Source organism: Furipterus horrens, unplaced genomic scaffold (assembly GCF_987537825.1).
Source record: "Furipterus horrens unplaced genomic scaffold, mFurHor1.1.pri manual_scaffold_2, whole genome shotgun sequence".
Classification (NCBI taxonomy): Eukaryota; Metazoa; Chordata; class Mammalia; order Chiroptera; family Furipteridae; genus Furipterus; species Furipterus horrens.
The window spans coordinates 64161359-64175676 of record NW_028327172.1 but is presented as its reverse complement, the minus strand read 5'-3'; the positions used below and the strand labels follow the sequence as shown (position 1 = coordinate 64175676).

Sequence of the window (14318 nt, the reverse complement as noted above, 5' to 3'; positions counted from 1 at the left end):
TTCCTGTGACTTTTATATTTTACTTTTAATGAGCATGTTGGAAATCTTTTATGGGTGGTAGGAGATTTAGCCTTACACCCTGCATGCACTTAATAGGTTCTTTGTTTGTTTGTTTGTTTTTGTCACCATAATCTGAAGAATGCTATAATGACTTCTATTTCTTTACTAAGTAATACAAATTACAAAAGACTTAACTCCAGAGGTCTGTCAGAAAGAGTGTGACTCAAGATAATGCTGGGCACACCAAACTGCAAATTATTCTGTATATTACTTTTCTGAGTTTAGGGTTATCATACAGTTATTATAACTATCCCCAAATTCATCTATACACATCTTTTTAGTCAAAAATGTTTCTGAAGTTGAAGATAGTTTGGTAAATGGCACAAACATTAAAAAACAAAAAGTATTCTAAACATTGGCTCAACTGTAGGCATAATGAAATATCTGTGACTGTTTAAAACTGTGTTGGAAAATGGGATAAGGCAGGGCCTATCTTAAATAGTTGGAAGAAATGGCTTTTCCCCCCCTGTTTTTGCCATAAACTGCTATCATCATGACAAACTATGTGTAAAATGTATGTTTTTAGAGTTATTCTTCATTTCTAAATTTGGACTTCTAATTTACTGAACTAACCTTCCTTTTGATTATGGGGAGGGAGTAGGCTTCACTTATGTGCCATGTATTATTAAAAAATGGACATACTCTTACATAGCTTAGTATTTGCTAAAGACAAAATTGCTTTAGAAAATTAATTAGCCCTGGCTGGTGTAGCTCAGTGGATTGAGCTCTGGCCTGCAAACCAAAATGAACTAAAAGGTATCTGGTTCAAGTCCCAGTCAGGGCACATGCCAGTTGGGGGCATGTGAGAGGCAAGCAATTGATTTCTTTCATGCATATTTCTGCTTCTCTCCCTCCTTTCCCATCTCTAAAAATAAAATAAGATTTTTAAAAAATAATAAGTAAATAAAAGTATTGGCATTAAAAAAAAAGAAATTAAAGTTGACATGTATTTTTTAGGTTTTCTGTAAATAGAATCATAACTTTTTCACCAGCGTTATTATTTTGAAATTTATTCATGTTGCATCTGTAGTTCATTCCTTTTTACTGCTTAGCTAGCATTCTATTATAGGAGTATACTGCAATAACTATCCATTCACCTATTGATGGACATTTGAGTTGTTGCTGAATGATGTGACTTTGTATAGATATATGCTTTCAATTCTCTGGGATACAAGAACTTAATAACCTAGAAATTTTCTAAATGTTCTTAGACTACTAACTACTACTATTGCCTTTCTCATTATCTAAATGATATGAACCCAGACATCCATTTTATATGGGGCCAAAATACTTTAACCAGCAGTCATATTATCTTTAAGTGTCTTTTTACCCTATGGGAAATCATATTGCTATTTAAATGAAAGGAGGGCAGTATGAAAAAGGTCAGTGGCTTATGGCTAGATCCTGAGTCCATAAAGCCGGAAAACTTGTGCTTTCCTTTACAAACCGTCCTGGAAAGTTTCCTCCAGACCAAGCTGGGACCATTGGTTTTACTTATAGTGCAGATAGCTCTGACTCAGTGCGTCCCAGATTAGCTAAGATTTACAAGCTCAGTGGGAAAAGCCACCACATTTTTGTATTATTACAGAAGAAAGTAAGCTAAAAATACTTGCTTCACTTAGAAAAAGTCAAATACTACTCCAAAAAAAAATTTTTTTTGACCTTTGAAATACAGAAGCATGATTAAATTTTGGCCAAATTTCCTATCAACTTGCTTCTCCGTTTTTGAAAGTCTGTCAAACTCTTTTTTTTTTTTTCATAACTACCTTGGGGAAAAGAAAAGCTTAACAAACATATTTTTAGCTCAGTATTCTAGTTTTAGGCATTTGTTCAGGATATAAAAACTTTTTAGAGGTAGACATAACTTTCAACATGACTGACATGTTTCAACTGAAATCAGTTTTTGTAGACAATCCAGTTATGTCCCAAGGCTTATTTTTAAACAGGCCAGATTTATCCAATTATAAAATAATGCTCATTTTCATCCAAAATGTGTTTTGATAAAATTAATTTATTGCAATAAAATGGGGTTATTTTACATGTATATAAGTATATATAGCCATTTTAATGCAATGTAATTTAGAAAGTTCATATGAAATACATTTTTATCAAAAAATTCAGATTACATAACTTCATTTCATACTTATTCATATTAAAAGTTATCTTTTTCTAGAGTCACGAGCAAAATATCTTTAGAACTCTGAAACGAATTTTCAATATTTTATTTCTAAAATTCTGAATTTTATATATCTTTTATATGTCTTTCAAAATTCATATTTATAATCCTTGGTTACCAATAAAACTTACTCCCAAGAAAATCCACGATTTAACTACTCCTCGGTGGAAGCGGACAGCTTATAGAAGAACTCTTTCGGTTAGCTCTGATTCCGTGTTCAGCCTCCTTCAGTATCTGAGTAGGTAAAGCAGTGGTAGGACACTTCCCCAAATTTCCATTTCACTTCTAAAGTCTGCCTTTAAAACAACCTCTGTATGGGTGTGGGTATGTTTATGTGGGAAATAGAAGTTAACTGTTTTTATACTCAGTTGAATTCCGAAGACATAGGGCTAAGAAGAGGGATAAGTTTGGCTTGTTTTCTTACCTAAATAAGAAGTTCCCTTTCCCAGTTTTGAAAATTTCTTTAAAATAGCAACAGAAACTTTTCATCTTTATTAAACCCAGTAAAATAAATCATATTCACAGCAGGTAAAAATACTAACCTAGGAATTAATGACTTGAGGTGGGGGTTACCAAGTCAATTTTAATTATATAAAGTTAGTTTGTCTTTAGCAAATACTGAGCTAGACAAGAATGTATTCATTTTTGGATAATATGCATGAAAGTTATTATACATCAGTTATACATCAGGCTGTTCAAAAATTACTAAGGGCACGTAATCAACACTATTTTTGCTATAACTGGAAGTATCAAAAGTGAGTTGAACATCCATACTTTGAATATGGTTTCTATAATCTGTATATGATAATTTTTATCATTGGCCTTGTCACATTATGTTTGTTTTCATGACAGATTCTTTCCTATATGATTGATAATGCTAACACCCTCCTACTACCACCAGTAAATAAAGTGGCATTTTTTTCAAGTTCAGTATAGATGAATTTTTAGGTTAGCTACTTTTAGTCATGCATGGCTCAACTGTGGATTTGATGAAAAGTGTGTTCCATAGCCATTCAGGGAGTGGATATTTACTTAGGCAACTTGTAATGATTTCCCTTCTTATTTTCATCTCTAAATTCCCTTTCTTTATAAACGTGGATAAGTTGGTTCTGCTAATAGTAGAAATTTAGTTGTTAAAGACAACAAAAAGTAAAACTTTGACAACTTTGAACAAAGTGACAAAATTCGAAGCAAAAACGTGTAGAACCTGCACATGGCAATTAGTTTTAACTTTATAAAACAATCATGAAAAAGTGAAAACTTTATCAAAAAAGGGTAAAATAAAAAGTTGTAAAATGAAAATGACAGCCAATTTATTCAGTTATTTCAGTAATGATTTACTGGTTAGTGTTATGGCGTATACTTGCTTTGTGCTACAAGGAATTCAAAATAGGTACACAAACATGAACATGCCTTCTTTGACAGAAAGCAAATGAAGCTCATTTCAAGATATTCACAAATCACTTTCATGTTTGAAAGCCCTCAGTTTTCTCTCAGAACCCTCGCTATCAGCCTCATCCAGAATTTTATTCATTCTAAAAGTTATTTCTGTTTATATTCTCATATTTCAATAGCAACATAAATTCTTGAAAATATTAGAAATTATTGGTTTACGCTCCAAAACGGTCCATTCATTCATTCATTCAATGTGCCCTTAAGGGACAGAGAATAAAGAAACAATTAGAATATTGTGTGATAGGTACTAAGATCGTGTTACATATATATGCTCAGGGTATTAAAGAAAACATCTGGAAATGGGATCATCGTGGAGAGTTACCTAGAGAAGGTCTTAAATAATAAAGAAGGAAGAAAAGTATTCTAGTCAGGAAGAGCATATGGAAAGACCTGGTACCAGGAGGCAGACTGTCTTAATACAGACCTGTGTGGAGTGTACTGTCATTGTTTTAAAGTCACTTGTCACTTTGCAAGAGAAGGGGAGGGATCAAAGATACAGGATACAGAGAAAAGAAATAAAATGGATTTCCAGAAGCTACTGGGAGAGTAGGTTGGCCTTTAACAGGAAGAAGGGGAAAACCCCATTTCCTGAGACTGAAAAAGATGAATATGAGTGAAGATAGCTTTGTGGGGAATAGGAGGAGCCAGAAAATTGTGCTTTATGGCCTCAGTGTTCTTATTTAAATGAGAGAGAGATGAAAATGGACTGACTGAATAGGGACTTGAGAGAGTGTGCGTAATTTGGAGTAGTGACCATGGGAATGTAAGAAAAACTGACCAAGAATAAAAAAAATCAATGGGTGGTACAAAAGGCCAAGCCACGGCCAAAGACTTAATTTATAAAAACAGGTTGGATGATTGTATGATTTTTCTCAAGCATTTCTTAGCAGTCTCAGTATAGAAATTAAGCAAGCATATTTGAAATTTGCTATATCGAGATAAAATTATGTGTATATGAGGAATGTTGAAGGTGCTTGCGTATTTCAGCTGATTAGCCTTGTGGGGACAAACCCAACAGATGGCCAAACAGACGCATGAAAAGATGCTCAACATCACTAATCATCAGGGAAATGCAAGTCAAAAGTACCATGAGGTGTCATCTCACACCTGTCAGAATGGCTGTTATCAAAAATAACAAGTGTTGGCAAGGATACGGAGAAAAAGGAACCCTTGTACACAGTTGGTGGGACTGTAAATTGCTGTAGCCACAAGGGAAAACAGTATAGAGGTTTCTCAAAAAATTAAAAATAGAACTACCATATGATCCAGCAATTCTGTTTCTAGGTATTTAATCCAAAGAAAATGAAGGCACTAATAATTTTATACCTGAAACCTATATAATTTCATTAGCCAATGTTACCTCAATAAATTCAATGAATGATTAAAAAATTTAAAATAATGAAAAAGAAAACACTAATTTAAAAAGATATCTGCACTCCCATGTTCATTGCAGCATTATTCACAATAACCAGGATATGGAAACAACCCTAAGTGTCCATCCATGAATAAAGAAGGTATGGTATATAAGCACAATGGAATACTATATTTATAAAAAAGAATGAATCTTGCCATTTACAACAACATGGATGGACCTTGAGGGCATCACGTTAAGTGAAATAAGTCAGAGAAAGCCAAGTACTGTTTATTCCCACTTGTAAGTGGAATTAAAAAAACCAACAAACAAGCAAAAACACCCAAGCTTATAGATAGAGAACAGATTGGTGGTTGCCAGAGGGGAGGTGATGAAGGGTGAATTAAGTGTTTGAAAGGGTGAGCGGAGTCAAAAGGTACACAATCCCAGTTATAAATAAGTCATGAGGATATAGTGTACAGCTTGGTGACTAGTTAATAATTCTGTATTACATATCTGAAAGTTGCTAAGAGTAAATCTTAAAAGTCCTCATTACAAGAAAAAGCAAATATTTGTAACTATGTAAGGGAGTGACTGGTAACTAGACTTACTATGGTGATCATTTCACAGTGTAAGCAAATATTGAATCATGTTGTGCACCTGAACCTAATATCATGTTATATTTATATGTCAATTATATCTCAATTCAAAACAAACAAAACAAAAGGAAGCAAACAGACTACAATAGTAGGAGAGAGAAGGAACGGGAGTCCTGAGATTATAGATTTAGAAAAGTAGGAATCACATTGTGCAAGAAACTAAGTAAAAAGAAAAATTATGGTCCCAGAAAGTATGATGAGTGCATGTAAGATTTCTCGAGGAGAAATTTCTAAGCCAGTTCCAGGGTGTGACTGAGAGAGAAGAGTTAATTGAATAATGGTGAAGTAGTCAATATCAATGCAATTTAGAGATCCAGAAATTTCAATGCTAGATTATTGTATAGGTTTTGTGCATGGATGTTGATAATTCCAGGGTGATGGATGTAGTGAAGTGAAACAAGCATGTTAAGGGATTTAGGGGTAGGTTTGGTTTTAAACAGCAAGGTCCTGACTGTGCAAGGGGATGATTGAGGTGGGTGTAGAAGACGGTCATTGAAATCCAGAAGGTCAGGGAGCTGTGATGTTGAGTGAATCACCTGACTAATGTGTAAATAAGAAGATAGAGCATTATGTCTTACAACTACTAGAACATTGAAGCAGTCATGAGTATAAATGGTATTTTAAGATATTTGACACAACTGCAATGTAATATGAAAATGCTGTCTATTGATGAAAAGTCAATGATATACTAAATACTACTGTCTTTTGCTTATATTTGTAATTCAAGAAAATGCTAAATTTCACTTAGAAGTTAGTGAAATTAAAGGTGTGATTTTTCTTTCCTCCATCCAAGTTCATGGGCCCTCTTCATTCTGTCATGATCCTCTGGTTAAGAAACCCCATTTTGAGGGATGCTATATATCCAGAAGGCATAAGCCCAGATTTTTAAAAGTGGTGTTTGCATGAGGAAGACTTCACAGTTTAGAAGTGGTGGTGCAGAGCTCAGAATGTCTCCTCTGCCTCTGGCCCCAGTGGTGACTGTGGGAGTGGGAGGACTGGAGATGGTAACCATGTGGCCCAAAAAAACTGCAGTGTCCTTTGTGACAAAAAGCCTTATCTCAAGTCAAACCAAAAAAGTTAGAGGAGGAGAAAGCTGGTGCCCTAGCAGAGATGATGTTTGTAAGAGCTGGGGAGACACAGTGGAAATTCAGGAAGGGGAATGGTGAACTGATGAAAGAGTGAGGAAAAGGACAGAATAGAAATGAAGGTGTTAAGGGGCTGGCCACAGTGAGGTAACTAGCCTCGGGGTCTAGGGCAAATGTAAGGCTGAGGCCTGGGATGTTTGGAGGCCTGTTGAGGCAGGCCTTCCGGAACCATCAGCCCATAGCCTTTACTCAAGTTTCCAAGTAAGAGTCCTGCTGAAAAATTGTTTGGTGCTCAAGACAGGAAAACCTGAAATCAAAATGAGACACTTGATAGCAAAGCGTAAAACAATACGGTGGGGTGGAGGGTTGTCTTATAGTAAATCATCGAATGTTCTTCTGCTTTATTTTTTATTATTGGTGCTGAACACACAAAACCATAATGAGGGTTGGTGAGTAAAAGTAAACTTTAAGAGGAGTTGCCTTTTAAAAGACCAGATTTGCCATTCTACCCAAAAGGGAGGATTTGTGAGTATCTACCAAAGTAAGGAAAATAACAAAATGAAATTAGGTAATAAAGTTTGGGGGTTAATAAGACTAGATAAACTTTCAATTTATAGGATTTAATTTTCAATCACCTGAAATAGGAGAACCTGGTCTTTCTGACTGGGAACTTACTCACTTTGAAATAGATATTACTACTTCAACTTTATATACACATGGTTACCCTAATGTGCATTTTATATCTTTAAACCTAACAATAAATGTGTTAATCAGTAGACTGATTCTGTTTGTGTTTGTTTTTTCTAGGAATTAGCTCTCCGGAGCCAGTTACCAACACTGGAGCAGGATGGTGGGACTCAAAATCCAGTATCTTCTCCTGGGATGTCTCAGGAATTGAGAACAATGACGACCAATAGCTCAGATCCCTTCCTGAACAGGTTGGTGAGAGTTGTCACTGACCAGTTATCTAAAAAAGATCCTGGTTTTGAGATTATTCTCCTTAGTACTTGTAATAAGCTCTTTGAACATCTGGGTGGGCCAGAAATCATAGTTGTAAAGCAATCTTTCCATAAATGGCAAGTACAATAAAATGAGGACTAAAAGTCAGTTTCTGTGAGACCAAGTGAACTGTTCAGACTTGTAGAGGGGATACTTAATTCAAAGTCACATGCTTGCTTCTGCCTATACTGTTGACTAACAGTTACTTAAAATTACAGAATTGTGAGGAAACACATGAATGCCTTTCTATGAAAACAAATGAACTGCATCTTAAACCGACTTAGGACTACATTGTAAGGATGATTAGAAGGAATTTTCTACATAGGTGTTCAATCTGAGCTTTCCACTCCAGCAGCACTATAAGGCTATATAGTTCAAGGAGATAAAATGGCAAGTTGTGCCTTTTTCAAGAAATGCATTGTTATTAAAGGCAACAACATTTGAAGCATTGCTGAAGGATGCAGGTTAGTGAGTTACCACTGAAACAGGTCATATTCTTTGCCTAGAAAGCCATTTATAATTAAGATTGGACTACAATTCGTTCTTCTAGGTTATAAAATATTTTGGAGTTTAAATTTTTTTTAAGTATATTTTATTGATTATATTGTTACAATAGTCCATTTTTTTCCCCTTTGCTCCCGTCCACCCAGCACCTCCCCAGCCCCAGCAGTCCCCCACCAAGTTCATGCCCATGGATCGTACATACAAGCTCTCCCACTTCACCCTTTCTTCTTTTTTTAAATAAATAAATAAATAATTTAACAATAAAAAATAACAATCCCTCCCTCTCAGACTTAAGACCCTTTACAATCTTATAAAGGACAATGGGCGAAGGTCTCGAGCTCCTCTAGCTGCTTCAAGCTGGACATGGTCGTCATCCTACCTACCCTGGAGTTTAAATTTTTAAAAGTAAAGAATAAATACTTTCTGGTCTTTTTGCTTTGATTTTTTTTTAACAAGTTTTAAACTGCAGTTTTTACAGTGTTTAAAGGTTTAGGAAAGCTGTTATGCTACTCGTTTAGTTTTCACCAGTTGAGTTGAAAACTTCATGATCTTAAGAAAAACAAAATTTACTCTTCTAACACATACAGTTTCAAGTTCTGCCAACAATTGAGTGTATTTATACAACATTACAGTTCTGAACTTAAACTGAAGTTAATTAGGAAAGGTCATAGCCACAGAACTTCTTCTCCACAAGGGGAATTGCATATCAATATAATTCCAGTTCTCATCTATTGAAGGCCTATATTAATCCAGGTATAAAATTAGGCTATTTAGAAAAATGGATAGAATGTGTGTCCTTCTGATAGTCATTTGTGAAGATTCTTTCTTAAGACCTTTGATGAAAGCGGGGCTGCAGTTTGAAATTGTAATTTCTGGTAAATCATCAGTGTTATTAGTGTAAGGGCAGAATGCTATGTCCACTCTCTCTATTTCCCCCAGTTTCTAAAACACACTTCTGGCTATAACATTTCTTTTTCAAAAACTTGGTGATTTCCTCATTGCCTGTTACTTGATTCATACAGATCTCTTAAGCTCTAAACACTTGTTTCCCTAACTTGCTATGGAGTTGACTCTTAGTAGTGGTGCAAGATCCCTTATCTCCCTTTTACCCTGAGAGCCTTCAAGGCCATCTTTGACGTCGCCCTCCACAAAACCTTCCTACTGTACTTTTTGAGCTCTCTCTTCTTTGTTCTAAAAGCACTGTGCTCACATGGCCCTTTACATGATTCATAATGTATTGAATGTTTTTGTTCATCTCCATTCCTAAGGTTCTGAGCCTCTCAGAAAGGATCTGTTGTAGGTGGTGGTGGTGGTTTTTAACCTCTGAACCCTCTGAACCCGGTCTCATGCCTATCATGTACTGTAGTAGCAGGTGCTAGTGCATGTTTGTTGGTTGAGTGGGGGCTGCAAGCAGTGGGGTTCTGCAGGGAGCAGGTCCTTGTCAGGGTAATTGCTCTGTGAACTCTGTCCTCAGGAATGCTCATGTGCTTCCCCTGTGGCTTGGTAAGAACCCCACACAACTGTGTAAATCAGCTATTCTGAAAGAGTCTGGCAGAGGCTTTAGAGTAAGCCAGTGGCTACAGTATACGGAGTGAGAGGGGACATGGATAAAGCAAACGCAGTGTTAGTAGTTTAGGGAAGGAGTTTGGCAGAGACGAGCTTTCAACCTAAAGCAACTGTTAAAAGCTTCCTTTTAAAGCTTAGTTTTTTAACTTTTATGCAAGCTAAATAGCTGCTTAAATGTCCAAGCAGTGAGGTAAGTTAAAGTTCACATCATGGTCACAGAGCTTTGAACAATTGCCTTTATTTCATACTTTGCCATAAAATTTTCTATAATTAGTAGAACCCCAGTTTTAAAAAAAATTATTTATTTATTTTTAAAGTGAGGGTGAGGAAGGGAGAAAGAGAGGAAGAGAAGCATCAATGTGTGGCTTCCTCTTACCCGGCCCCAGCCAGGGACCCAGCCCTAAACCTAGGCCTGTGCCCTGACCGGAAATCAAACCAGTGACCCTTTGGTTGGCAGGCCAGCTCCCAATCCACGGAGCCACAGTGGCTAGGGCAGTAGAACCCAAAATTTTACCGTCAATACCAGCTGCTATCTACAGTGCTATTAGCCTAGGAAAGTGTTCTGATTATGAAAGTAATGTCTTCAATATATTTACCATCCTTGTATGTAAATCTGGGAAACTTCATTTAGCCTAAAGTAAAAATCTGTCATGGCATGTTTTTCTGTTTTTCTCCAGGTGTGTGCCTTGTAGTTTTTTTGTTTTTTTGTTTTTGTTTGCTTTTTAATTAATCTTTTCTTCAGTTGGAACTCAAAGGACTCCTATCTTATGCTGAGGTATTTGGGTTTTTTTCTCCTAAACAGAAGCAAGAAGATCAAGCTATGTGAGTTCTTATCTTATCGGCAGGGGCTTATCTGTTCTGGCCTAGCCCAAAAAGGCATTCTGGTTCTTTATTTTGCATTACCTTTTTTCTTGGCTTAAGCTCTCTGCATAAGAGCTAGGAATTTAATGTGAGTCTAGTGCAGGCATGTCTCACTGCCCACCTAGAGTTTATATTTTGACCTCCACCTGTGCTACCACCACTCGAGGAGTTGAGACTTCGAAACACGTGAGCTGTGTGGACCCCCAGATTCAAAATGGCATTACAGAGAGAAGACCTACGCAGAAAATTTTCTGTCAGCCAGGAAAACTGAGTATCTTTTTCACTCCTTATAACCATCAGGTCCATAAATCTCGGAGAGATCATGGCCCCTTAGAACTGCCAGCTTCGATTCGGATTACCCTGTCTATCTCACTACATAGACCAAGGGCTGTCTGTGCATGGGCCCGGAAGGAGGGTGCTTGTTGCAGACGTTGCAGGGCAGGAATTTTCACTGACCCTCTTTGAGAATCATGTTAGTATTCAGCAGGTATTTATTTTTACCTTGAAATCATTTTTTAAAATTTTGTATTGGTCTCTAACTCTCGTTGTAGTGGCACCTATCACTCCCGAGATGAGAGTACAGACAGTGGACTAAGCATGAGCAGCTACAGTGTCCCTAGAACCCCAGACGACTTCCTGAACAGTGTTGATGAAATGGATACAGGTTTGTATTCTTTATTCCTCTGAGGAGTCTGACTTTCTGGCAGATACCATCATTTTATCACCGGGTCTAATAAACCACTGTGAGCAGACTATTAGAAGAAAGCCATTCAAATACCATAAACTTTGATTCATATTGTGTCTTCTTTGCTTCTATATGGCAGTTTGTAATTCAAGTCTTTCTTCCGTTTTTAAATGTCATGGAATCTTAGCTCTACTTGAACAAAACTGGTGACATGACTTATTTTAGCATTTAAAATACTAAGTGGGCAGGACAATTGAGGACCCTATTAGAATTCTCTATTAATACAGATTTATATTCTTAACTTTGGAGTGATTTCTATATGTGATTCGGTGTCTGCCTCCCTCTTTTCTGTGAGGATTTTCGGCCCAACTTAGGTGTTACAGGTCTCAGGAGCCCAAGTGGAAAAGGCTTGGTGGTGGGGCTCACCTACTTTATTGTTAGAATAGTTACAGGGGTCTTGCCAGGGGCTAAGAAATACCTGCCTCACAGGGTCATTAAGGAATCATTTCTCCGGTGGCTTACCTGGCAACCACTGATTGCCCTGGACTTGGCACTGTCCCAGGGCATGAACTGGCAGGGAAATGAAACAGTTCTCCAGTTAGCTGGTTCTTTAGCTGACAACTTCTGGAAGTGTTTGGCAAGTCTTTTGTGCCTGTGCTCATCCAGCTCTTGTCTTTGATGCTTCCTAGTATCCCCCTTTGTCTCTGCTTATCTAAATCTTAAATCATCCTTAGAAGTCACTTCAACCTATCTCATTCAAACATATTTCCTTACCCTTGTCCCCCATTTGCCTTTTCCCCAAACCCCTACAGCACTTTAATGGTTTATATTCGTTCTTCTGAAAGCATGTTCCTTGAAGCTCTAAGGAATGTTAATGTTGTTATGTGCCCCCCACCCCCATCCCACCCAAAGGAAAAAAGGGTTTTAGGGCCAGGTAAATTTGAAAAACCTCAAAGCAAAGCTTGGAAGATTTATTTATTGAAGAGCTTCTGGAAGGCTTGTTTTGCTATTATGAAATGTGAATCTCTAAGAGTGGAATAGAGTTTTAATCCAGTCTTTTTATTTTATTGTAGTGCTCTCCAAAGTGTACTTAGGGGAAAGGTGGGACTATACCATTCATTTTCATATTTTACCTTATTTGGGTGGTTCATATTTAGAAGAGGATCAACTAGTGATGCTTTTGCGTAATGTGCTTGTTCCTTCTCTCTTGCTGTATATAATTTTTCAGGGTTTTTTTACTTTTTTATGACCTCCCTCTCCCTTTAACGTTTGGTACATAGTAATAAGCAATCAAGTTGTTGGTTAAGTATATAGATGTATGTTGAAGCAGAAGTAATCTTGGTGTTGTTATTTATGAGTTGTTTGGTCTGAAATAAACCGGGCATCATTTCAGGTCAGTCAGGAATGCTTTATGCATTTCTCTGTGCTCTCATGTGGTACAACTCTGATGTTAGCTTTTCAAAAGAACCTTATTCTCTCTCTCCCTCTCTGTCTCTCTGTTCCAACTAGGTGATACTATCAACCAAAGCACCCTACCCTCACAGCAGAATCGTTTTCCAGACTACCTTGAAGCCATTCCCGGGACAAATGTGGACCTTGGAACACTGGAGGGAGACGGAATGAACATAGAAGGAGAGGAGTTGATGCCAAGTCTTCAGGAAGCTTTGAGTTCTGACATCCTTAATGACATGGAGTCTGTTTTGGCTGCCACCAAGCTAGATAAAGAAAGTTTTCTTACATGGTTATAGAGCCCTCAGGTAGACTGAATTCTAAATCTGTGAAGGATCTAAGGAGTTAAGACACACATACCAGAAATTTTTAAATAAGCCAGTTGTGATCTTCTGGCTGATACAGAGAAAGATGAACAAACGTCCAGCAAGATTCTTTCATCCACTATTTTGTTCTTCCTTGTCCATTGCTGCTGTTAATATATTGCTGACCTCTTTCATAGTTGGCCCTAAAGAATCAAAAAAAGAAAAAAAAATCTTTTTGTTTCTTTTGCTATTATAACTACTGTTTATTTTGGGGGCTGGGGGAAGTGAGCCTGTTTGGATAATGGATGCCATTCCTTTTGCCCAGTTAGATGTTCACCAGTCATTTTAACAAATAGACTTGCAAGTCAAATGCTTTATGTCACAGCATTTAGTTTGTTTAAGCAATTATTTCTTAAGCTGCCTTTGGCCAGTGAAAAACATGACTTACTGGTCTGACAAGCCAAAAATGTTGTGTCTGATACTAAGTACTTAACGCTGATTTGGAGAGATAGCTGAAACCAAGGCTGAAGACTGTTTTATTGTCAGTGTTTTTTTAAATTCCTAGTGCTATATCATTAGTCACATAGTGACCTTGATTTTATTTTAGGATCTAATAAGGCATGAAACAATTTCCATAGAAATATATTAATTATTGCCACATACTCTAGTATAGGTTTTGGTGGGCTTTATTGTGGAATTGTTTTGCTTGGTTGGTTGGGGTTTTTTGTGGTGGTGTTTTTTTTTCCTGGAACCAAGGCAAATTACCATATTAGTGAACCTGTCTATCGTTGTAGCTGGGACAGTTATTGTAGTTTCTTTGATAAAATCTACATTTTCTTTTTTTTTTTTTTTTTACCTTATTTAAATCTTGAGTATCTGTTCTCTCTATATATATACCCCTACACACTTATAATGTTTATATGATAGTGTGATAGCAGAATGTATTTTTTTTAGGCTCCCCTATTTTCCAATTTATTTTAAAATGGTAGCTTTGAATGTATGCATTTAGAATACATGACTAATAGTTTCTGTTTCACGGGTAGTTTAAATCTGGTTGGGGCAGTCTACAGATGTTGAAGGTAGTTTAGTGTTCTAGAAAGAGCTGTTGCAGATAGTGCCTAGAGGAGTAATATCTGCCCTCTGGGCACACAGTGAATATTAGC

At 36.8% G+C, this 14318-nt stretch overlaps 1 protein-coding gene across 8 annotated transcripts in view; it reads left to right on the top strand.

Moving 5' to 3' along the window:
* Positions 1 to 14001, top strand: part of YAP1 (Yes1 associated transcriptional regulator) — a 122906-nt gene extending 108905 nt beyond the window's left edge. For all 8 annotated transcript variants that reach the window (XM_090265825.1, XM_090265821.1, XM_090265823.1 and 5 more), the window contains 3 exons: positions 7594 to 7724; positions 11268 to 11380; positions 12911 to 14001. In XM_090265825.1, the coding sequence (XP_090121951.1) occupies positions 7594 to 7724; positions 11268 to 11380; positions 12911 to 13149 (483 nt within the window). In that variant the 3' untranslated portion in view covers positions 13150 to 14001. The remainder of the gene's footprint in view (positions 1 to 7593; positions 7725 to 11267; positions 11381 to 12910) is intronic.
* Positions 14002 to 14318: the final 317 nt, after the last annotated feature.